This window comes from Numida meleagris, chromosome 6, assembly GCF_002078875.1.
Source record: "Numida meleagris isolate 19003 breed g44 Domestic line chromosome 6, NumMel1.0, whole genome shotgun sequence".
Classification (NCBI taxonomy): Eukaryota; Metazoa; Chordata; class Aves; order Galliformes; family Numididae; genus Numida; species Numida meleagris.
In genome coordinates, this window is record NC_034414.1 from 25,335,193 (window position 1) to 25,361,445 (window position 26,253).

General features: G+C 40.4%; 1 protein-coding gene across 4 annotated transcripts in view; it reads right to left on the minus strand.

Annotated features, from left to right (window-relative positions):
* The window catches only part of RPAP1 (RNA polymerase II associated protein 1), a 40,640-nt gene that overhangs the window by 11,243 nt on the left and 3,144 nt on the right, over positions 1-26,253 (minus strand). For 3 of the 4 annotated variants that reach the window (XM_021401976.1, XM_021401978.1, XM_021401979.1), the window contains exons 2-17: positions 24,346-24,588; positions 23,231-23,379; positions 22,582-22,674; positions 21,058-21,235; positions 18,928-19,104; positions 17,982-18,188; positions 13,944-14,059; positions 13,415-13,513; positions 12,855-12,956; positions 11,109-11,276; positions 8,665-8,853; positions 6,823-6,957; positions 6,475-6,654; positions 3,717-3,874; positions 2,244-2,423; positions 1,260-1,461 (exon numbers count right to left, since the gene is read on the minus strand). In XM_021401976.1, coding sequence (XP_021257651.1) covers positions 1,260-1,461; positions 2,244-2,423; positions 3,717-3,874; positions 6,475-6,654; positions 6,823-6,957; positions 8,665-8,853; positions 11,109-11,276; positions 12,855-12,956; positions 13,415-13,513; positions 13,944-14,059; positions 17,982-18,188; positions 18,928-19,104; positions 21,058-21,235; positions 22,582-22,674; positions 23,231-23,379; positions 24,346-24,535 — 2,523 coding nt within the window. In that variant the 5' untranslated portion in view covers positions 24,536-24,588. The remainder of the gene's footprint in view (positions 1-1,259; positions 1,462-2,243; positions 2,424-3,716; positions 3,875-6,474; positions 6,655-6,822; positions 6,958-8,664; positions 8,854-11,108; positions 11,277-12,854; positions 12,957-13,414; positions 13,514-13,943; positions 14,060-17,981; positions 18,189-18,927; positions 19,105-21,057; positions 21,236-22,581; positions 22,675-23,230; positions 23,380-24,345; positions 24,589-26,253) is intronic. The other variant, XM_021401977.1, reaches the window with a different exon arrangement.

Consider the following 26,253-nt stretch of genomic DNA (forward strand, 5'->3'; position numbering starts at 1 on the left):
AAAGCTGTCTCCAGAAATCAGTCAGCAAAATCCAAATGTCATCCTTAGTAGTCTAACGAAACTATCCCATGGAGGTCCCTGTATTCAGTAGTCTAGTTACCATACGGGTTGATTAATTAATTTTTTTTTTAATTTTACTTTTTTTCCTGTTATCCATTCAAATATGCTATGTGTAACTTTTATTTTATCTTTAAATCAGACTGTCTAACCACAGACTGATAATTGCTTTTTTTTTCTTTTTTTTTTTTAAAGTGGAAACAAAACTGTGTATGGCACAGTTCAAGGACCTAAGAAATTATTCAGTCAGCCGCTCTTCTGGAATATCTATAGACGTTAAAAAGGAATACTAATCTCTTTAAAAGGTCTTCCTGGTTCTCTAAAGATCAGGACCTAATAACAGTAGGTCAAAGGTGCTAACTACCTTTGGGGAATTGAAGATACCTTTGAAAGATATGAGCAGTTTCCACCCTAGCCAAGGCAAACAAATTCATTTGTTTCAGGGAAATTTCAGAGGGGTTAAAGAGGTCTGAATAAATATAGGAATTAAATTATCCCTACATCTTGAAGATAACTCTCCCAAGTCAGAACTAGGGCACATCAGTTGGGCAGTAAAGAGGAAACCTGCACTTATCTTTAGAACGTGAATCTTCAAAGTAGCTAAAGTATAAGACACCGTTTTTTCAACAGCATTACATTGATATGCCACCTTCAGAAAACTCAGTTAAAAAGATGGTTACATACTGCAACAGCAATTGGGCTACAGAATTTGACTTCCAATGTTAGTGGGGCAGTAAATAAATTCACCTTTATTGCCTCCTGTTGGAAGTTCATATGGTATGACCTTCGGTGCTCAATCTTCCTACAAGGTTATTGCAATAACTGCCCACATGTAGGATTTCAGACCACAACAAATGCAAAAATGTGCAACTTAATTTAGCCCACAAGGAGGAAGGACTGCCAAGCTGAATTAGGTCATATTTACTGCATGCTGGGTATCTCTGCAGTAAATCAAATGAGTCATTGCACTACCACACTCCTTGACTGAGACTCTGAGACCAAAGGAAGAAATGAAGACAGTGATATTTGGCATTGCCAGTGTCAAGGATTGGCACTCAGCCTTGGTAAGAGGCATGGCAAACAACATCTAGTCCTCATCTGTGTTCTTCAAAGCCTTCCTTTCTTTTTTCCAGGTTTTCAGTGGTAATGCAGAAGCTGATATTGGTGACACGAAAAGACAATCTATGTTTTTCTGGCCTTACCTGTTGACCGCAAGCTCTGTAATAAACTCCCAGGTAGATCATGTAAGTTGTGGTCAGAGGCTGAAGAATTTGCCAAGTTTCTGTTTGAGATATCACCTGCAGGAACTTTTTCAGACCGGTCTCAAGAAAGGGCAGTAGGCCTGACACTTGATTCCATGTTACTGGCGGAGGTGGAATCTGTTCACTGTCTTCTGAGCTATCACTGAAACATGGCAGAAGAATGACACAGGATAGTGAGAATGCCTCAAAAATTATTCTCTCTAAAATATCATTTTAATAGCAAGATTTCCAGTTACGTGTAGTACGGAAGATGGATGACTAATGACAGCCACTAGGGGAAAAACAACTTCACACATTCCCACAGACTAGAACAAATCACTTCAGACAGAAAGGTCAAATGAGAAACCACGCATGAAAGCTGAAGTTTCTTCACCTGCATTATTCTGTCCTTAGCTAAGCTTTGGTTTTACTGAATACGTTACCCCAGTATCGAGCTTTGACTAAATAAGTCCAGAGTTTGTTTTTTTCCCCCACCAAAAAACCTACTTGTGTTTTCAGCAACTTCCACTGCTTTGACATCTAAGAAAACCAACAAACCCACAGCCCACTTTTCTTAACCCTGTTCCACCTTATTCTCCACAGAGTTTCTTTCCTCCAGACCTCAGAGAGGTTATTTTCTTCTTTGCCGAAGGAAAAGTCAAAGGAGTTTTCTAGTTCATTCTGGCAGGAATGCCTTGCTAAACACAGATTCTTACCCCTCCCTCTCATCAGGCCAGCAGGCATACAGCTATCTACCAGCCTCCAATCTACCCCTTCTGTCCTCATGTCAAAAGCAATACATCCCACCACGCAGGGATTCACATGTGGGACAGTACACCATATGAAATGCAGGAATAGAGAAGGGTAAAGCCAGGTCTCCTAACTGAAGGGAATAGAATGTAAGACAACTGCTCAGATGCACAGAACGGGTGACAGAGGGCCTACCTGCTCAGCTTGGAGTGCAGCTCCGCCGTGCAGCCTGCAGTTTGTGTCACATGTACCAGCAGAGTAACCACTGCTGCAGCTCGCTGGACAGATAACTCAAATATGGGGTTCTTCTCATGGCTTGCGCTGAGCAACTCAGGCAGGGACTGCAGTATCCTTACCAGCACAGGATAGAGATCCCTATAGTTTGAAATACAAAATACATGAGCTTGGAAGTAGTCCAACTCCCTGCTCAAGCTTAGTCAGCTAAAGCAAGTTTGCCTAGGAACATGCATAGTTAGGTTTTGAGTATCTTCAAGGATGTGGAGTCCAGTCTCTGAAAAATCTGTTCCAGTGTGACTATCTCCACAGTAGAAGTTGTTTTCCTTATACTTAAGAGAAATTTCCTCTATTTCAATTTGTACCTATCGCTCTTTGAACTTTCCCTGCTGCCACTGGAAGGACTTGGCTCTATTTTCTAAACACCTTCCCATTACACACTGCTAAGATGAGATGAGAAACATCAACACCTCCAAAATAAAATTAAAAAAAAAAAATCAACAGACATGGAAAAACTAAAGAATTCTGTCATTCCCAACTCAACTGAATGGAATCTACCCCGCCTCCAAACATTCCAACCAACTCTTGAAAAAAACGCCAAGTATTTATTTTCTTCTTTTTTTTCCTCTAGTTCTCAAATGCTCAGAATATACATAGTTATAATAATGCAAATTTAAGCAATCTTCTGCTGCTTCTCTTTCCTCAGTATTGTTTACAGTGTTAAAAAATGATATACTGCATTTTACTCTATTAACCAACACACTATTGTGCTCAAAATGCTGTTGCAAAGAGAACCACCTTTCCAACAATTACTACTGGCCTCTCTTCCACTCCTCTTCAGGGCAACTCCACAGGTATCCTCATGCTTTCAAGTCAGTGTAATTATACAAAGAAGACACGATGCCTGAGGAAGGTCAGACTTATTCCAGAGCAGACCTTGAAGGTCAACTACAAGAACTTGAATTTTGTACTGAACTGAGAGTTGATGCAGAGTTTGTCTGCATTAGTCTGCCTCATTTGTCATGTATGCAGGGGACTGCTGCCCAGATTGCCTTTAGCGCATCAGATTCAATCCTAGGTGTACTGCACTCAGCGTGTCTTGAGGTCACACAAGCACAGATAATTCAAAAGCCTTCGAGGGGAAAAAAGATGTAGTACTAAAAAGTTTAGGTTTCTCCCATAGGACAGAGAAGAAACAAGAAATTATAAGTGATTAGACACAAGAAATAAGGGAGAGCCAGAAAAAGAAAAGAACTCAACACTAACACCTTCAGAAACTGAGTTTTACTGCAGGAGGCCAGAGGAAGGGAGGTAAGACTCCCTGAAGGGAATAGCAACTGATTCTAGAGAACCCAAATTCACCCCTCTGGAACATGATGCCTCTGTTGTGCCCTCCACCCCCACCATTCCCACTTCTCCAGCTTTGGACTGTACCGGTAGAGATCACAGGCCTGACCGTAACCAGCAGCCACCGCCCACAACCGGAAGGCTTCAGTGCTCAGCCTGATGGCCTCTTCCCTTGGCAGAAGCAGATCCTGCGGATCTTCAGCCGTAAATCGAATTAACCGGCTCTTCATTTCAAACTTGTTAAGCTGTAAAACAAATGAAAACAAGTAAACAAAGACCAAAACATGACAAAGGAATAAGAGACCTCACTCACATGCATCACAACACTCATTAGTCTGACATACCAAAAAACCTGTAGATTTTACTGCAGTTTATTCTAAACTCCCCTTGCACTGTTCTAACCTGTCTTCATCTTGTGTAATTTTAGGGAGCGTACTACAAAGGGTCAATAAATCATTAACTGCAATTTAGATGGAAGTATTCCTTGGAAGAGATGCCTGAGCGTTATCTAATCCGTTCCACACACAGATCAAGTACTCCTAAATCACAGGTCTGTCTGGCCCCCCCCACTCTTGTTTTAGGTGCTCTACACAGCATTTAATTGACTTTTAAACAATAATTACTTTTCCTTAACTAGTTATAAGTAGAAATCTAGTAGTAAAGATTATGCTGAGATTTATCTTATCAAGAACACTGTATGCAGAAATCACTGAATGGATACTTACATTCTTCTTAAGAGGTTACATTAAATGGCTTTCAGAGGTCATACAACCTGAATCCTTCTGTAATTCTGTGTTTGTTTTATAAAAAGGGTACCTCCTGCCTATTAGTTTTCAAAAAATTATAGAATTTTAGCGCCTTGAAAATGTTCTGAGGTTATTTTAGTATTGAATTAAGCCTGACATGACTCATTTGCAGTTCTCTAGAAATAATTTTTATCCTCCCCAACAACTGGATATTTTTGCTTAACCATAGAAAAGAGCTTCTCCTTCCCTCTCCCACACATACAAAAGCTTATGTGCGCTCTGTCTAAACAAATGCACCAACAATGTCTTTCTCACAACACAAGGACACATTATAGATCATTTGAAATTCAAATGCTTTAGAGACATCTCGTAGGGAAATCACTTCACACCCACAAGAAGCAAAGGAGCTGATGAATCAAACTATGAATTCTGACATCCCTCCTACAGAACAGAGGGCAAAGTTAAATTTACTTCCTGAGGAGGAAGATGGAAGAATTTTGTTTTTAGGTAAAATTCCTACACTATTTTTTTTTTTTTAATGTTCCATTCCCATGTTCAAGTGCCTGCAACAAGTCATATGAGAGTAAAACAGAACCAAAGTCTGAGAGGTAGGAACCTTGTAAACAATGTTTGCATGCTTGGAATACCTGGACTATACAAAGTCTGAAAGAGAATGAAATTTAGAGATTTTCTGTTATGTTCCTACCACCACTTACAACTTTAAATATCCTACTATCTATTATTAGCACATTATTCTATGTATTCTATAGCACAACTTAGTATTCCCTTGCTGATGCTGGCGAATTCCTGGATAGCAATTTATTTGAAGTTATTAAAAATACCGAACCAAAACCCCTTAAAGGTGCACACTGCACTGTAATGGGTGCTGCTCTGAGTTGATGTTGTGTATTTATAGCACCAGTGCGACACCCTATATGAGTGAACACAATTATCTCTGAAATGGAAAACCTGTCCAGAAGTAGATAAGAGGGGCTGGAAGTACTGACAAATAACCTGAGCTGTGATGGCAAATTCGTGGCAGGAAAGTTCAACCAGGGCTGTAAAACATGACGATACAAATAAGACCTCTGGCATAGAAAGCTGCCTATCACTGGAGCCACAGGAGAAACAGAGCAATACATGCTGATGTGTGCTCTAAACATCTGCTGCTGGCCAGTATCACCGAGCTGTGCTACATGATTTTGCATAGCTGCACTACATACACCTCCCTCCACCCTCAAAAAAAAAAAAGAGGAAAGAAAAGACTGAAATAGCTTCCCTACTGCTATACAACAGAAGACACATTGTAATATTGTCAACAATTCCTTCAAAACACATACACGCATCCTCTTCACAAGGATTATTTTGGCTACTTTATTTCAGCTCATACTCTGTCTTCCAAGAGGTTTCTGAGGTTTCCCTGTAAATGGAAGAAGATATCTACAAGGGTAATCTCGCAGAGTCTGTGGTTAAGAGCTACATTGTGCTTGAACCATCAGCAAGCCTATTCATTAGGCTCATAGAGTCACAGAGAAGTTGTTGGTCAGAAAGGACCTCTGGTAACTGCAGTCCTCTCTGTTTAAAGCAGGTTGCTCAGAGCTGGGTCCAGTAGGTTTCGATTTTCGTCTCACATGGAAAGTCTGCGCCTCCTTGGGCAACCTTTTTGAGAGTCTGACCACTTTCACTTTAGAAGTAAATTTCTAGTTTTAGCTGTCTTGTATTTCAACTTGTGCTCACTGCTTCTCATCAGTATATCCACTGAAAGGATAAGTTTTGCTGTTTTCTTTACTCCCTCGACAAAACACACATCATCACCAGCTTTCTATTGCCAAGCTTAAACAATTACAGGGAAAGATTGAAAGCTGTATGTCAGATACTTCAATCTCTTATTCATTTAAGTGGCCCTATTGCTTCCTTTTGCCTCAGAGTGAGACTGAAACAGGAACCCTGACCCCATAACTCTGTTTCACACGTATCAGTCAGGTCTGAATCATGTTCTTCAGCTCAGTCACCCCCAGTCAATTATCCATTAGTGAGGAAGCAAAGCACAGAAAACAATGGTATTTGATATCAGAAAAGCTCTTCTGATAATCACTTACCAGCCTGGCTGTTGCGTTTCTGCCTCCAGATGCCAATACTCTGATGAACTTCATAGCAGCAGCACAAGCAACTCCGTGGAGACTGGTGAGTAAACATCCTGGTTCGGCCACATGAGGATCCCATCGAGTAGGGAGAAATTCCTTGACAATGGTGTCAATCAACCGAGGACAGTCAAGCAGCTGCAGAAAAATAGCAGGCACCACAAATAACTGAATGCATGCAATTCCAGTAGCCATACATACAGAACACCCAAGTTTGTCTTATCTCCTTGACATAACTTTATCTGCTTCCTTCTTCCCTTTTTCAAATCTTTTCCTAGCATTCCTCCTGTCCAATGGCAGATTTACCTGGGTGCATGCTTCGGAGGAGTGTCTTGCTATGCGGGTAAGGATGTGCAGGATATCCAGGACAACTGTTGGAACAGGTCGTACCACCTCAAGGATATACCTCAACCGGTGCTGAATCCGCGTCTTCAGAAGTCCCTGAAAGGAAAAAATATTCATTATGCTCTTAACAACTGCTCTCTGAGAAGCAGTTGTAGGAAGGGAAAAGCAGATTCAGTTAAATCTTTTGCAGAGAGAAAGTATTAAAATCACCACTGGGGAAACGAAGAGAGAAATTTCTGTAGGTTTGCTAGTATGCTAGCAAACGATCAAAAAGTCAGCCCAGCTGAGCAGGGACATCTGAACTTTTGTTCTGTATCAGACTACCAGTGAGTTTTTTGGATAGTTGTGTTCTCCAGAGTTTGAAACTGCAATAGGGAATACCTCTCCTACAAAGGACTATTAAAATGTAATGTGGCTGAAAAGGGTCCTCATGCTTTTTGATTCATTTCGGCTAGCCACCACCTTCATCTAACACAGTACTCTCTCTTTAGTCCTGATGGTGCTTGTCACATCAGAGAAGGCTGACAGAAGCAGAGAACAGACACCAGTTTCTATTCTGCAGTAAGAAAAGACAGACGCAGATGGATGAGGTGACTATGTATTGTTCACAGAGCAGAAGACCATGATCAGTGACTATGGTAGGAATCGATCTTCAGTTTAAGTGATAGTGTTAATGCATTTCTAGTTCTGGGAAGAGGTGCAACGCTCGAGTTCATAGGACTGATACTTTTAAAAGTTGCAGCCAGGCAAGGCTGAAGCTCTACAACTGAGTGAACTCAGCTGCTAGTTTAAATATTCTTCTTCCAACATGTGGAACTGGGATGTAACAACCAATTAGCAGGTGTAAAATGGAATTTATTTCAGAACAGCTGGAACAGTGGAGAATTTTATGCCAAATCTCTTCTGAGTTCAGGCCAAATAATCGTTTCCAGAGTGACAAATTGACCTCATCTCTTATCTAAGTCTCTTTTGTTAAGCCTCTTAAACAGTATAGCCTATTAGAACAGATCTGAAATCACAAAATTGCTAACTGAAACCAGATACCTAAGTACAGTAATTCATTTGCCCAGTGAAGTTTATAACCATTTGCTATTTGAATACAGGCTCAAGTACATGGACTAAGTGATGTGTCCACAGACCTTAGTAATAGCAGCAGGCAAGAGCTTCACTGGCTCCAGTAGGGTTGGGTTTGAGATGCCAAAGATTACTGTTGTTAGATCTCATGCCAAGGATGCAAAATTTAGCTTAAATATACGTGAAATTCATTCTAAATATTGTAACTCTTTTTCTAAGAGATGCAAGCATGAAGAGCGATATTAGGGAAATGCTAAGCAGTCACTGCATCAAATGCAAAGAGAACGTCATTGTACCAGTCTAATTCAGAACTATCCAGTTTTAATTCTCTTGCTTAACTTTACAATGGTACACACAGGCATGTTAATAGTGTCTGGAACTGTTTCACTTCTAGCTCAAGTAAGGGAATTTGAAAATCACATCTGTATGCAATCTTTCAGCAAATCATGGTCACCAGCGTGCTTGTTACCAATTTCCCTATAGGAAGTTAGAAATACTTAATAATGATAAAATCACACTGGTCAAGTCTCAACATCTTAAGAGGTTAAGTAAATTACACTTCTGATTATGTATGACAGAAACATAACATCCAACAGCCAAGGAGTAGTTCTAATTTTTGTTCATAACACTACTAACACACACAGAAGAGTACACATTTCAACTGCACTCACAGCCGCAATGTACAGTCTATTCTTCCAAAAAAGATTTCAGGCCTAGCTCCGTGCTTACCTTTACAACATCGTAACGGGCTACGTCTGCATCTGGCTTGTTTTCATCCTTTCGTTTTTTATTCTGAGACTTCTCTGTTCCAGTTAACTCTTCTTCTTCTTCCTCATCCTCTTCTTCTTCCTCATTGTTGGGGACAAGTGGGAATGTAGCCATCCCTTGGTACCATGAGAAAGTCCAATCAAGATATTTCTATGAGGAGAGTAAAAGCACACAAAATTCTCACACAAAGAGATCACGGAAGACAAAAAAACTTTCAAGAACACTTAATTACAAGATGCTTTACAGATTCCCACATGACTCAGGAAAATAGGAACACAATAAAGGATACACTAAACATTTACAAGTTGGATGAAATGCTTTTTCAGGGAAGTGACTTTAATCTATGACCCACAGACACTTGGGAAATCATGAAAAGCAATTACCGTGAAGTGAATTAAATTCACTATACAAGGAACAGAAATGCAGCTTAACTGGAAAATGTTTAAGATAAAAATAAATAACCACCAAGGGCTCTAGAACTTAAACTGGAATTTTACATTTATTAGCTCTATTCCCATTTCTAGATCCGCATGGAAGTTAGGTCACAAATAACACAGAATGGTCATGTAAAAATTGCCACGTTAAAGACTATCTGACATACTTGTTCACGTTTGCTTGGCATGTTGTTGAGCGATCCTCAGCTTCAGCAAATTAAAGTCTTTTTGTTCATAGTCAATGACACTGTTAGATACCCCCAAGTTCTACAGCAATACTGCAGTATGCTGCAGCTTTCAACTCTTCAGAGATGAAATCGTGCCCACAGAAGACCTAATTTCCCAAAAATGTTTTAGAATATAAAAGGCAATTTAATCCAGTGCTTGCACTACTTAACTGCCTTAAATTTCCACTTCCTCAACTGGCAGCCAGAAATAACTATCACATCAGTAAGAAGTGGTAGACTTCAACTGAACTTTGAGATCTTTTTGAAAAAATTCAAATTAAAGTGCAATTAATTAACATACATAAAGCAATATTAAGCAAAGTTGGTGAGTGAATGATATGGCCAGGAGAGGCTATGGGTTGAGGCTACAAATCCATCTAGAATACTGACTTTGGCCTACAGTCTTCATTCTGCCACGAGAAAGAAAAGCACAAGACAGAGAATCTGGGTCCTCAAAGGGAAGCAAAGAAGAAGATGCGTACCATAGCCACAGATGAATGAACAAAAATGTAGGCAGTAAGATTTGTGGGTGTGTTGATCTTCTGCATACATAGTGGGGGATAAATCCTGTTCATCTTATAAAACCTGGAGACTAGAATTCCACCCTGCAGCTTCCTGAGGGACCTTATGAAACTCAGCACGAGACTCTTGGAAAGACTCTTTAAACAAGAAAATACACTGACACAACAATCACACCATTGCTTTTGGCATGGAGAGAGCCAGCAATTTCCACCTATCCAAAACATCAAACCATGAGTTTTGATCTTAGAATCACAGCATGGCAGACAGATGTAAACCAGAGTAATGTCAGGAACAAAAGTACATTAACAAGTTGGTTTACAGCATTAATCACCTACCATGGATTTGCAGCACTCATCTAACAGATTCTCATTATGCTGATAGCTTAGAAAGCAAGATACTTCATTTCCCTTGTCATCCCACCATCCCACTAGTGATATCTATGATGGCCTGGGAGAAGTTATGGTAGGCTTCTAGAGATCTAACCACTCTTTTCTAGCACCAGTCCCTTTGCAGCTTGACACAGGAGTAGCTCTCATAAAAGGAACTTGAAACACAGGCCATAGTCTGCTTTGCCCATAATGGCCTGCTTCTGTTCAACCAGGAAGACTCTTTAATCTTGCTGTTCAGGGTCGAGTATCTCTGAACATCCAAAAGAAGTTTCAGCTTTCTAACAGGAGAAAAAGCATTAAGGAGAAAACAGACTCGTAAGAATGGAAAAATAGGTGTATATCGTAGTGAAAAAAAAGCATCTGAGAACAGATGATGGACAATGATGGAGGGACACTAGTACTACTACTGTGAGGCCTGACAAAAAACAATACTTAGTCACTAATTTGTTCAGAAGCAGGAAAACTACATAGCAAAAAGCCAACAAGAGAAGAGGTCGTATTAAAAATAAAATGTCTAAATCGTACACGTACGCTAGTAGTGACATGCTCTAGATTTTAAAGGTGGCAAGAAGGAAGAGAACTCCCTCAACAGCCTGCACTGAATTTAATCATAGGCAGAGCTAATTTAAATAGAAGAACAGAGGACTGAATCTCTCATATTTGGATAATACGTTGCTTTGTCTGTCCCAAAGCACAGAAAGTGCATTCTACTGAGCATTAAGCTAACCCATCCAGCAAGACTTTTTTTAGAAGCTACTCACCTTGTCTTTTCATTCTGATTCTGAAAACGATTCAGAATGAAACCAAAGCAGGGGACATAATGATTTTCTCACCTCATCATCAAATGACACCAGCAGAGCCCGGAGAGCACCAACAGATGCTGCCATGACATTATCAACAGTATCATCCAGCGAGAAGCGGAGCAAGAAGAGAAATCCAGCATCAAGAAGCAGACGCAGAACACTGCCCTTCAAGGAGGAAGCGAACTCTCCAGCCCTGGCCTGAAAGGTATTCCATACAGAGATAACGTTAAAGCTGTCTCACCTCAACTGGGTACAATTTAACAATTTGCACGTTTGCCTCTTCCCAGTCCTTTGTAAAGCAGCTACACTGTGCAGTCAGCACAACAAACTGCTTAGCTTGGTATTCTCCAAGGAAAGCGCAGAATTATCTATAGGGACTGAAAATTTTTGTATCATTCAGTCCAAAGCAGCGATATAAAAGGGCAGAAGAAATGCTTAGGACTTCAAAGATCCGCAAAGACTTACAGTGCCAGCAATGCAGGAAAATCCACTTAAATACCATAAAATTGGGCACGAGTCACATTTTGACAGCCTGCTGTTTACACTAGTTAGGAGTCTTCCATGCTACCTAACTTTAGGACATCACAGAGTGATGCAAACTTGCCAAATTCCAGCGCTGCCCCATACAGTAGGTAACAAATTGGTAAGAGCTCATGAATGTATATGACAGAATTGGTAGCCTTTCTAGGGAACATTACCTATTGATGAACAGCTCCTGTTTTCTGTGTTACATACTCACTCTTCCTCTCTGCACAGGTGGAGAGAAGGTCACGCACCTCCAAGTGCAATTACAGTGTGCAGACTGGAATCCACCAGGATGCCCTCCCTGCTCTGCATGCTACAAACATCTCTCCCCACTTAAAATTCTATGACTCAAGGGCCAGTCCAAGAAAAAAGAAAAGTTCTAAGAGAATAATTCCACATTCCTATGATATTTCTGTAACTTCGTGGTGTATTTCCTATTTGGTCTAAGGGACAAGAAATTCTTTTCTGCTTAGATCAATCTTGGGACACCTTCTCTGAGCTGTCTACCACTATCTCTATCATCTCTACCATCATCACTATAATGATGATGCTGCTACTTTAGGAAAGTCAGTTGTTTCCCATAGAAGAGATTTTAAGAAAGTTGTTTTGTATTTCCTCTTCTCTTCATTCTCTAGAGAGGCAGAACTCCAGCTCTTTAATGCAGAAAAACTTTCCTATGTCTGGACCCTTCTTATGACTTCATCCTGTTCTGCCCCATCTTTCTTCTCAAAACCAGGCTGCTACTTCATCTCTGCCTCCACTGTTGTTGGAGGGAAGGTTAGCACTTCCCCCAAAAGTTAGGTGGGAAGGTGCCTGGAAGTAAATATTCATATTGCTTTAGGCCCTTCACTGTATGATTAGGCTGGCTCATTCTCACCACCTACAGAATAAGCACATCACGTAGTTGGCTCAGGCAACAAGAACTACAGGGTCACTGCAAATGGGAGTTTTTGCCACAGAAGTAACACCATAAAAATAACTCATGTCCAAAGAAACAGTGGAACTTAAATTGCAGCACTGCTGCTGAGCAACACTTGAACGCTGCAGAGCTTCTCCCTGCAGAGAATCCTGAAATTTAATTTACTATGCACCAACACTGTAACTTTTCTTGGTATGAAAAGAAATACCCTGCCAGTGATTTTGCTCACCTGTATTAAAATAAAAGAAGGCAAACAACTAGCATCAAAGAATCCGGACCCTGATGCAAGAGAAATGTCAATTATAGGGAGGAGTTCCATGGAAGTGACTTACCTTTTGAACAATACGACCCAAGACCTGTAGGGCCAGTGTCCTCTGCTGAATAAGTTGGCTGCGAGACAAATGAAAGAGCTCTTGGAGAGAATAACCAGCCCTCTAAATGGGGGAGGAAAAAAAACAAAAAACCAACCAGCTATAGATAAAAACAGACCCCTTAAAATAAAATGTGCTGTAAAATAGTGCATAACAGCAGATAAATTGCAACACAGTTTTGTTTGCTGTTTCACATCAATTGCAGAAGAGATTGCAATAAATGACGCGATGCAGGAAAACAGTACTTAAAAAAAGGGCATGTGTACCCTTTTTCCAACACCACAGATCCTTAATGGCATTGAAGAGGAAAAGCACTAACGGAGTTGTCTGAAAACAAACAAAGCAAGTTAATGCATGGCAACTAAACTTCTCTTCAGGAGCTTGTTTCAAAATGAAACCACCCATCTACACTTTCTTGAGGTTCTTGTCACTAAAACACCTTGACACATAAGGAATCTGACAAATTAAACACAGAAAATGGAAATGGGTGTGCTCTTTCCTTTCTGCTTCATTACACCTACCTCTGCCTCTTCTCCATGGTGATGCAGACCTAGATGAGTAGGCAAATCAGCATCTGCAGGAATCAAGTCTCCCTTTAAACTGAATCGAGCTTGCATTCCCTAACATAAAGAAAGTGGTGGAGGAAGAGAAAGATTATTTTTATTGCCTTACACCCTATTCACCACATAAAATTCTATTTCCAAGGTGTCATCTAGCGGATGATTTAAGAAATTCCCCAGATCAGATCTCAAATTCTTAAAAAAAAAAAAAGTTTATTCCACTTTTTTTTCTTAGCCTTCAGACCTGTTTCATCACAGGTCATCTGTGAGTTATCAGACTCTCACTTTGTAGCTCTCTTGAACACTACAGACTAATGTGATCACGTACAATCCCACCCTGTGGAGTACACTGGGACATCTCTCAGCCTTACAAAATCTCTCAGACTGAGTAACCGTAGGATTACTTAAGAAAACTTCAAAACTGTCACTGGTGAGAAACACGAACCAGATGTTACACAAACAAGAAAAAAATCAGTTTCTGCTTTTAAACCTTTTTAGTTTTCTTCTGTCTGGGTGAAGGCAAATCTTTCATCCACTCCAGCTTCTCAAACTCCACATTGTCCATGTGAATCCATTCTTTCCTTGGCTTCACAGGCAGATCATCATCTTTGGGAGAGAAAATGACAGCCTCACCTTCCAAAGCAAAGACAAATGAAAACCTATTCCCTATTTGCCAACCCACTTGGCTTAAAGACTGCATCAAATATAGGATCCATGTAAAATAAGGAGAAAACAATTTTCAAATGAACTGCTGACTGATGCATAAACATCAAAGACTTCAGCTATTTTCATCTTTCATGAGAGCTAGAAGAGAAATTACGCAGCACTGTAACAAAATCCACAGACAATGCGAATTCGGGTGAAACTGAATGAAAGCCAGGACAGAAACAAGGCAAAGCCATCAGAACCAGGGCAAAAAATAATACCAGCCCTACTTTTGCCAAATAAATGAGTATCATTCAAGGAGGGGAACATTACGGGAATCAAGAACAGTAGTAATGCAAAGAATGCTAAGCAAATTATTGGCCTGGCATGAAGTATGATTTTAAAGAAGCCAGGACAATGTCAACCTAGGTACACTGAAGGGAGCGCACTAGCACTACTACTCATGCTTCCATGGCACTTCCAGTACCGCTCTCCATTCTGTGTCTCCCTCTAAAGACCTGAGGAAATCACCTTGGGTGGAAAAAAAATCATAAGAGGAAAATTGACACAGCTCGCCTGAGAAACAGCTCAGTGGGGAAACAAGGCAGTTGAATAAGAATTTTGGAGGCGAAGGCACTACAGGAAGAAATGACTGATTTAACTTGTTAAAGAGCTTTGACCACAACAATTTGAGAAACAATACATTTATGCTTGACAACACAAGAATTGCCCTAAGAAAGATCAACATGTGGAAAAAATATCACAAGTGAATGGGCAGGAGAGATTTAAATGGAAGTTACCTAAGTGCCAGCACAGGTAATGCCTTGCTAGTACAAAACTGTCCTGGGCTGGTGTGAGAAGAGAAAACTAACAAGTCCTTGCTATCTCAAGAGAAATCACATGCACTGATAGAAGCAGGCAGACTGAGGGCATGGAAAGCAGGATCATCACTCCTACTGGAGCAAAACAAGATCAGAATTCATCTGCATTGCAGCTGTTAATCCTAATGCTCTGGTCTTCTCTTGCAAAGAACAGCGTCCCACTGAGATGCTCCTCTTTCATCAGAGATTTCCCTGCCAATAACTGGCTCGAAACCCAACCTTCTACTTTCCTCCAATTAGCAGATAAACTTTCAGAAAGGGCACTCATCATTTCTAGGATGAAGCTTCACCCTTACGATCAATGTGGTAGTGAGTCAGGCAAGGAATCAAGCACACAGTTATCTTCCCCAGCCAGAAAGCTGTTGCACAGAATTGCAGCCAAAGGCTCAACACACATTTAATTGAAGGAAAAAAGCATCTGATATGTAAGAAAGTGGAATGTCTGTAGGTGGTGGATGCAAAACCAGAGGAAATAAAAATCAACAGAAAAAAAAAAGAGATCTATTGCCATTTGTAATTCAACAAATTGTTTTTTCCTTCTCCATTAATCACTAAACTGGATAATCATTCTATGAATAGGATTACGCATCTTATCATCACCCTGTAGCATTATGATCTTGTCAACAAGAAAAGACAGATATATATTCCAAGGCATCAACAGATTGCTCAGTTACTGAGAAAACCATTTACAGAAACAGAAGCTGGCAGTCGGAACACAAAATCTGTACTGAACTTTTTCAGAGCTGCATTATATTAAGGACTACCAACCGCTTCCTTTTATTGTTTGCTTTCCCTTTTGTCTTGGTGCCAGGATTTGTTTTTCTATTTGATAAGATTAGAAGTTGCTATATAAAGGCTTTACCGTCTTCTTTATTAGAGACAGTTGTCTTTTATCTCATTAGAGAGGCAAGTTTGACTTTTGAGCAATCCTATTCTTTTGTGTCATCATCCTTACCCTGAGGAAATTCTGAATGACTGTTTCTACCAGGTTATTCACGATGAGTTAAATTCTGAGCACCAGCAAACACAAAATCCCAATGCTATTTTTGAAAGTCAAATTAATATTTTACGTCTCCTGTGGGCCACGAGGGGCTGCAGGCATAAACTCAGGGGCTAGAAAGGCTTCCCTTGGTTTCCAAACAATGTTCTAGATCAGCCTTTTTTTGTTATTTCAAATATTCCAGGAAAACTCCATTTCTTCTTCTGCTTGCAGTCTTCTAGGGGCAGCAAAAGATGTTATCAGCACACAATGCTTTGTATATTGAGCTATTCCAAGAGCACTACTACAATTTTGTTCAGTCTCTACAGCTAAACAGCCCACTCCTATTGCTCCTATGAGTAAAAGAAAGTCACTTAATCTGACGCTACTTGTGCACTCAACTGTTCTGAGAAAAGCATCAAAACCTGTTATTTTGATTAATGTGCGTTGATGAAAAACAAAGACTTGGGCAGAAACAGCAAAAGGACTGTTCAGTGAGGTGTTTTCTTCATACAAAGCTAATAATCTTTCCTTCTCCTGCACGCGTACACACACACACAGATTCATCCCACTCATCAAGAAAATGGTAAACACTTGTTATCTCTTGCAAACACCAAGCTAAAATCCAAGAGAGATTTGGAGACGTCTTTAATCAGTCTGCATGTTGCACTGAGAGACAAAGAATGCATCAGAAGAGAGAATCAAGAGATGAAGACAGCCAAAGATTAATATGAAATTGGAAGAAAAGCATGGTAATAAAGGAGATATGTCTCTTTTCACACATGCTACAAACAAAAGTGTTCAGGAAGATGTGAATGGGAGCCTAAAATTATGATTAAGAAAAGAAAAAAAAAGCAGAGAAGAAAGCAACAATAAGAGAAACACAGGGGGTAAATGCTTCTTTGGTCTGTCATGAAGAATAAAAGATTGTTCTAGCTGCCTGCGATAAAGCAGCTTTCTTCTCACATAAGCATAGAAACTGCAGATCCAACACAGGCAGCATCCGTGCACGCTTCTTTAGCACAACTGAAGCAAGTGAATACTTACACAGGTAGTTAATTAAGCAAGAGGTAAAATTCTCCCCCAGTAACCCAGCAAAGACTCCTTGTGTTATTTAGTAAGGAAAATAAAGAATGTGAATAACACGTAGAGATTCACAGGCACGCAAACTCAGTGGAAGCAGTTCTTATATCAAAGTGAGCGTACAGACACACACAGGTCTCTTGACAGTTTGAAGGCAAAGATAAAGATTCCTGTCAGCAAACTTCCATATCTTCATTCTTTCAGACATACTATCACTCTTCCATCATCAAAAGAATCAATAGTGAAATTGAGTATTGAAACATTGTTGTAACATGCAACAGCTCTGTACAATTCTTCTGAAAGAGCAGAACTTAGCAACTCCTTCCACCCACAGCACACAAAGGAAAGAACCATATCCTTTGGAAATGTCTGCATGGTCCCTGCAATACAAGCCACAGAGCAGGGCCATCAGGAGCAGTCTCACTTTAAGACAAACGTGCTACATGAACTATCTCATCAGCTGTCATCTCCATGCTATCCTGTGAGCACATCAGCGACTCTTTTCAGGGAGACCTACCCACCAACCTTTTGTCCCCATCTTGTCAAAGTTAAAATAAACTAGTGAGAAGCAAGTGCTGCTTGAATATCACGCTATTCTATTTCCCTGTTTACATGACTAAATAAGAACAGCAACAACGCTTACTTTTAAAGTACATTTTCCTTCCAGTGATCTCAGAACAAGTTTCCAAAATAAAGCAAGACCTCTCACTGCATGGCTCTCCACCTCCATTATGCAGTGCATCATCCTTCTAATCTAGAGCTCAGCTAGAAACAACAAGAATGCTCTTCCTTGAACTCAAAAATCTTTAAATATCATGATAAAATTCTGATTTGGATAATTAACAAAGTTCCACAGAACTCTAATCTGGGTTGATGCAAACACCATAAAAAACCTCACATTTGTGTTCAGAACATTAATAACATGTACTATGTCTCTTACCTGTGATTTCCATTTTTGTATTTTCATCCCTCCTTACAGATTCTTCCAGACCTGACTCCTGAATGGAAAGAGATGCTCCTACATCATGTTGAGGCACAGTCAGAGATTCCACAAACTCCTCCGGTCTGTTCTGTTCCATTTTTATTTCATTTTTCTGGCCTACACTACCACTGCGTCGTGACTTTAAGAAAGCAACTAAACTGGGATCTGCAAGTATTGACAAAGAGACAGACAGTTAAGTGTCAGCCTCAAAATACTTGATACATCTACAGGTCCCACCATTTATGTTTTAGTCTTTTCAAACTCATTCCACATACCCCTTCTTCTCTGCCAACTGTCACTTGTTTTCAAATGAGGCATTTAACTGTTCTATGGCTTGCTGAGCACATAGCTGAGGACAACTGATTGAAAAATATTTAACATATGTCCTTCCCTTTTTCAACTCCAAGTGTTCGCCTCACTACAACCTCTAAGAATTGAGTAGTGCAGACAAGGAGCAAAGGTCACAAATCAGTCACAAGATGAAAATGCAAGGTATTTTTCATACACGTGCCATTCTTATGTGAAGTTAAATGGCAATATTTTTTCCACCTTTCTTATCTGCTTCAGAGAATTACATTTTTAGGTCCTCAATACACGTACACGTAGCCAGGTATCAGATATGCAAAGTAACTGTGCATGGACCATCTTATTCTGCAGCAAAGGTGAGACGAGACAGTCTTCAACTACATTCCTCCTCACTGAGGAATAAGTACTAAAATTTCTTCTCTCTTGATTCTCATTCACAAGCTACAGATATGAGATGGAAGTTTAACTATCTCCATGTGCAATGACTAGTGATCCTAAGTTCCCATCTTTGATCTGTAAATTTGTTGAAACTTCGGGACACCTACATGTTCAGTAAGCTTCCATACTTCTAGGAGAATTCACTCTGGGAAGCACATACCTAGCTGAGCCAGAAGCCTTTCCTGCTCCTTCAGGATCTCTTCCTGGGACATGGACTGCAGCTTCTCTAAATTCTCTCTGTGGATAGCCTGAGCTTCCTGCTCACTCTTTTGGCTTCCAAGACCCTCTCCCGTTATGATAGAAGGCCGCTGAGAGATGAAAACATCGTCAGCTCTATCTGAAAGATCCAGCAAATAAAGCAGTTAGCCACTAAAGTCTCGACAGCATTACGAGCTCATTTAGATTTTGTCATTAGCAAGCCCACACAAGAAACCTTGGTAGCCAAATTAAAAAAGGGGTAAAGAAGCTTCCTTTATCTGGAAACAAAATTAAGAGATCTAGGCTTTCAGCACATGTATCAATAAAACACCATTTCTGTCTTGTTTCTGTAGGAGTTGGAGAGGGACAGAGAAGAAAAAAAAATTGTTTCTTTAAAGCAAAGCAACAAAAGGTAAATTTGAGCATAATTCACAAATCAGGATATTATTCTGAGTTAGTTTCCTTCTCTGCCCAAGAAGATGTGAACTGATTATCTGCTGAACCATGGTCTAGTATCTGTTGAGCAAGAAAGAGAATGAAAATTATTATGTAAGCCAATTTCCAGTTTGATGCAGAATCTACCCTCAACATAGGTGTGTTTTCTTCTAGCAACTTTCTGTATTCACCTTTAAAGTTTAAACACAGTAGAAGCTGCAGAAGGGCAGACATTTCTCCTACTCTGAAAAAAATCAAGTCTCCTTTATCATCTGATCTAAATTCTTTTTAAAGGCTCGTTTCATTTAACTGTAGCAGCAGAATAACATGTTCCTCTGGTCAAACTGAGCAAGACTCTCTAGCTGGCCCACTCTACAAGGACTTGTCTTTGTGGCTTTACTCTACATGTTGTTTTGTTTGATTTTCCATTTACTCCATACAGTAACTTGGATAATCCCTGTGACCCTAAACCAGCCAACGAAAACATCAAACTCTTGTTCAATCAGCACTAAGGCCTGATGTCATTTCCACAGCAGTTGTCTTGCATATTGAACAAAAAGAAATGAGACGACAGAAAGGCCTGGTAAGAGATTCACTAAACTTTTTACCATTCAGCAACTCATCTGATTGTTACCAGGCACTACAAGAAATATGGTTACCCTTCTTCTCTTGCTTCTAGCAATCCTCTCACAAAAACCCTCCTCTAGCAATCTTGCAGAGGAGCACACATAATTTGCTGATCCCTCTGTTGTACTAATACATCTATTAGTGCCCTCCTACTTCAAGAGGGACACAGCCAGAGGATTACTGCTTCCCAAATGATTTCTCAGACAGAAGTACACATGGACAACTGCAACAGGGTATGTTTATGGCAAACACAGTAACGGACCTGGATGGTAGATATATGCACGCACAGCGCATTTGAGTGATCTCTTACCAATATTCTGACAGGTATTGGGACAAACAGAAACCTTAGTCAAATGGTGAAAACCTTCAGATGACATCTGGCATCAGTTTCAATGAAGGAGTCAGGGGAAAAAGACAGACATATGTTGGTCCTAGGCAGATAGAACCGCCCAAGACACATGCACACCTGGAGATGCTGGTACCACTTGAATTGGTTTCATCTTTCCTTGTCACAGTGCTGTCAGATAAATAACTGCTGGAGGTGGCACTGACTCATCAGCACTGCCTCACAGCATTCCTTATGGAGCAATGACACAGTCTCACGGCAGAGCAGCGAGTGATGGAAAACTGAGCTTTCAACTTCTATGTAGGTAGGAATGGGGATCTACATCAGAGGTCATGCACAAGATGAATCCTTCTCCAAAAATTGCAAAAATTACTGACAAAACAAGAAATACTTTACATGTGACAAACAAAGGAAAAGAAGGGCAAAAGCCTTGAAAAATAAATCTATTTGACCCAGTGTAAAAACATAAGAAAATTAGTGATAAAGCTACTCTATTTCTAGAATTTTAATTTGGATCTCTGACCATTTCAAATCCTCGTCATCTCACAGATATTCTAAGTGACTGCTATTTCTGAACTAAGAACAATAGTGCTTCTCTAATTTAAAGATAAGGTGCACTAACGCAATGGTTATTCAAGCTATAGAAATATGGTAGGCTCCATAAGCAGAACCTTCTCCACTTACTATCCCTGTTGCCAGAGCACGGTGCCTCTTCTGCTGATCCCTCAGGATTCAGAACATCCAAAGAAGCTGATCTTATTTGAGTGCACTCAGCAGAGGGAGCTGTTGCTGGCTTTTCAGCAGCTCTTCTTGCTGCCATCTTCTGTGCAAAGATGCTTTTTCTTCCAGATCCCACCTTCACCTGCAAACAAGGAACCTGTGTGTCACCACTCAGTCCTTCAGACTCCCCCGCACACCTGGCACTAACAAGTGTATAGATCTGATCCTTAAAGACACTCTCAAAACAGACTTTGGGACATGACACAGGAGACGCTGCTGGCAGCCACCTGCCCTTTTCTGTACATGTGTTGTTCTATTTTAATATACAGTTTAATGGTGGAACAGAGACAAAACATATGAATGTTTTTGCTACCTAGAGAGAAAAGATGATTAATTATAAGTGAATTTGGGCCAGGAAAGTACACCTAAAATATCACCGAATATAACAGTTCCAGATCTCCCGCTGCTTAGAAACCCTGCGTAGATGAATACTTTGCATTTCTGAGGATAAATGGAGCTGTACTGTACTGTGCTCACCACATGCTTGGAAAAGGCTTCTTATAAGGTGATTAGAGAGCACCAGGGTGAAGAGATTTACACGGTAAGAAGTGGGCAAGTGGTGCTAAAATAATCCTGACTAAATTACTGTGCTGCTTGCCTAGGCAATAGAAGAGCAAGGCTCTGAACAGCTTTTGATACACAGGAAATCCAAAGCACACTAAGCAAAAAAAGACTCTTGCATATCCCCAGTCCAGAGAAGAAGCTTAAAAAGCAGTCTTAACAATTAACAGCTACTTTGTACGCTCCTGCATCAGGTAAACAGAACTGGTAGCTTTAAAAAGTACTACTTTTTCCTCTCAAAAGAGTTGTCTTCAAACTAAACTCTTTTTTGAAAGCAACTATAGCTATCAACGACATTCAGTTTCCCAGCATTTGATTCCCACTCAACTAGCAGTTCTTGCTACTACAGCAACTATTCTGACAACAGCAGCCACAGGTTTCAGTTTTACAGACTCAGAACAAATTTTATGTCAAAAACCAAGACACTGTAAAAGATAATCTGCACAACTGCATTCAAATGTCATTCCAGGAGGAATCAGAGGCAACTTGAGTAAGAATAGACTTATGCAAATCTGGTGGGCAAATTCACCGAGACTGCTCCTCAAAGAAACACATGGCAGAATACATTCTCTTAAAGCAGGGCAGATTTGAACCTACTTGCTAAAGTTACATGAAGGAGATTGCCTTTTTTCCTCAACTGAAAAGATTCCAATATTATTACCTATAGGGTACAGACCGCCTATTTGATGGCCGTTTGGTAAGAGAACTTTCTCCTATACTAAGAAGCCAATGCCAGAGAGATGCTGAGCCAGCTTCTCATCTCCAGTGTGCCAAGTCACTCATTCCGAGTCCTACCACTCACCACGCATTGCACTTCGTTGTGGGGAAGTTTTAATAGTTAATGAAGGCAGCTGGTCCTACTCTTACCTCACTTTTTATCTCAGAACGATGAAATATCCTCGGAAATGGGTCTCCAGTGGGCACTGGCATGGTCACTGCTTCTGCACTTGTGTCTCGTTCCTGCATCAAAAAAATCCAACTCAATAAAACCACCACAACAGCCAGACATGTTTGTACCATTTCGCTGAAAGTGGACTAAGCTCTCAGTTCAGCAGTTTGCAAGATTTCTGCTACGTAGCTGTCAGGTTCAGAACACCTTGTGCTTATTTAGAGCCAAAGTGAGGCTATCTTCCAAAAGGTTGTGCTGCCAGCTCCACTGACCGTCAGAAAACTCAGATACAAGGAAATTTGGGCCAGCACACAGCAACAAGAACACCCCCACTATAGAATCAGAATTTCACCCAAATCCACACTAGACCATGCAGCTTCATGCAAGCAGCGTGACCCGTGGGCAGCCTAGACCAGAGAGCAGATTCAAACCCACATTTAACTGACAGCAAAAATACACTCAAAGACCTTTTTCCCCCCCAGAATGCTCCAGGACACTGGTTTATGGTGATACAACTGCTTCATTATGCTGCAGAGATACAAGCAGAAACAGAACCCTTCATCCCTGCCACTGCCCAATTCACAGTATTCAAAATAAACTAGGACATTACATAAAAGCTAGACATACAACGATTTTGCTGAAGACTGCTGTAATGTGTTGATCATGATTCTCTAGTCTTTCCTCTGGATCTTCATCATCAAAGTGGACACAGGCAGTTTTGATTTTGGACTTTTTTGGAGGACCAGGAGTTAGAGCAGGGAGAATATCAGGAAAATCTGTGCAGGGGAAATAAAAAGGAAAAAAAGGATCCAAGTTACTCAGAAATATCTACTGCACAATATGTTCCAGACCAAAGAGAGCACATATTATTGGTCTGATGAGAAATAAACAAGATGAAGAACAGTAAGACAATTATATGAGTTTCATCTCTGACTTGCACTGGGTAGTGGAGAGCAACAGGCTCAAGAGTTTTATTATTTATGTATTGGCACCAAGGCCCTTTCAAAGGGCTGTATAAGCAAGAAAGTATATTCGGGTCTGACTTCAAATATTAAAGGAAGAAGCAAAAGACTGTACAGAAGCAAACTGTATCCTTGCAGTTTGTGCTCACAGAAAAGCATGCTTCCACTGATAGCTCCAAAAGTGAATGATTAACATTATCAGAAGCAAGTCAAGGCCTCCTTTTCACTGTTCATAAACACGGATCATATTTTCATACCTGGAAACAAGCACTGTAAGATTTAAATTGTTGCTTTTAAGAAAGAACATTGAGCTTTTGAGACTGTTAAGTGCATGACAAGTGTTACAGTTACTACTGGTGAAGGAAAAAAAAACATAGGAAGGAGGCTTAGCAAGATAGATCTGATGGCTGAAAGCTGGAACTGTGAGCAGAGTTGAATCTCAGAGACACTAAGAGCATGATATGGGTAAAATAAGCACTCGCGAGTCAAATGAGTGCAAATCACAGAAAATACCTCTTGCATTGGGATTGCTGGAGTACCACAGACAGCTGATATATGGGTTGAATGCAGAGTGTTGGAAAGGTGGTTCTACTGGAGGTAGCAATATTGGACAAGTGCATTTTCAAACAAGGCTAAGAAATAATACTGCAGGGAGGACACATGCAGGGAAAAAGCAGGTTGAGAGAGGTGATAAGGCAAGCAAAGAAGAACACTGAAAGGGGGGGGGGGACAGAGAAAAAAATACATGTATTTATGAAAGACCCCCACAAGGGAAATTACCATCTAGCATGACCACATCCTTGTTGTCCAGTAGCTGTGGTCTCTCAGCATCTGTGCTCCTTTCCTCTCCCTTCCTCTTATCTGCTTTCTTCACAATCTTTACTGCAGGTGAAGCTCTGGCTGCCAGAAACTGGTTTTGAAAGTGTATCAGGTCAGCCTCAGACTCCCCAGGCTTTGGTCTTGAGAACATCTTGTCTTCTTGTTTTTGCAGGCCGATCCTGCTTGCTGTTCACATGAAACCTACTGAACACATGGAAAACTGGTCACTGAACTGGCTTTCCTGGGGAGGGGATAGAAGCAGCAAGGGAAAACTACTCACTTTTGTCCTGCTCTGTTCTTTCTGTATACATCACAGCTGCCCTACTTCACTATCACCCCAGGATACAACCAGTTGTACCAGCATCCCAGACAAACAGTTTACCTTGTTCTTCACTGCCAAACAATGTGCTACTAGACAAGTCAACACCTGGTCTACCATCCAGCTGGGAGCAGAATGTCATTCATCCAGCAAGAAGAAAGGCAACAAGCGTATCACTCCCAGAATGCCAACCACATGGCCTTGGATTTGCAAAGCCACAGAAGTACCTACACTAAGGCAGCAGATTTAACTTAGTCCAGAAACAGCACCAAATAAGAATGTCAGAGACACAGTATCATGAAAACCTCTTCCCCTCACCATACTATTGTCTTCTCAATACCGCAGCGTTAGCATCTCTGTCAGGATGCAAGAGTCTGTTCATGTAGATGAGGACAGAATACTCAGTACTACAGCTCCCCTTCTCTTTCTAACCTCCCAACTGAAAAAAAAAAAAAAAAAAAAAAAAAAAGAAAAAAAAAAAAGCTTTTTTTTCTTATGTAGCACTTCTGCTTTAGTTCACTCTGTTTCATTGTCCTCTTCCTGGTAGAAGGTATGCCATTTCCAAGCATTCTCATTCACTGCTCAGACCAGTTTTGGGTTGAAAGCCGGGGGTGGTATTTATAAACACTTGTATCTTGGTGCATATCAGAACTTAGAAGGAAGACAACTCTTCCACCTCTTGTCTACTGGCCATGAAAATACTTGCAAATTTACTCTCCATCTCTCATTCCCAGAGCCTGGGACCATCAGTTCGTTTCTGATACACAGCAAGTAAAATGTTTGCAAATACACTTCATGCTAATTGAATCACTGATCACCACTAATGCTGCAGACTTGACACCCTCCCACACATGGTATTTCGAAATATTTTGTACATATTTGATCTCTTCTACATTTAAAAGACCATCAGGACTCAGCGATGATTTACTGTTAAGTTGGTAAGGGAAATGGACGCGGATTTTTAAAACTACGATCATCTGCCATGTGGATAGGCTATACACATGAGAAAATGCAAAGCTTCAAAGTGAATCTCTGTCTTAATCTCAGACCAAAACAAAGTTCAACCCCCACAAAGGCAAGCCTGCCCTGAAACCAATGTTTTGTTTGTCTTGTGCTATTATCACCTTTTGTTGTGAAGAATGCAGGAAGATATCTTCTGGGAAGGATGCTGATAGACACAAGAATTACCTCCCTCATGCAGTATTTATGACCAACGCTTGGAATGTTTATACCAACTTTAGTGATCCCATTCTTAATCAGCGTCAGTTAGATATGGAGCTGCTTCCTCCATCAACACTAAATTAAGAGAGGTCTGGGCAGTTTTACAGTTTCGTGTTCTTTTGTTTCGGAGCTTTTTTGGTTATGTTTTCTTCTTTTTTTTTTTTTAATCAAGGCTTTCAAGCAAAACAACACCCATATAAGACCTGCTGAAAATGCTTTTTTCTGTCCCAACTTTTGTGCAAAAAAATGAATTCAAAGCTTACAGATTTAAGAGCTTTGTGCACCAATCTCAAGTAGATTTTACAAGGCTTTGAGTTTCCAGGGACTCC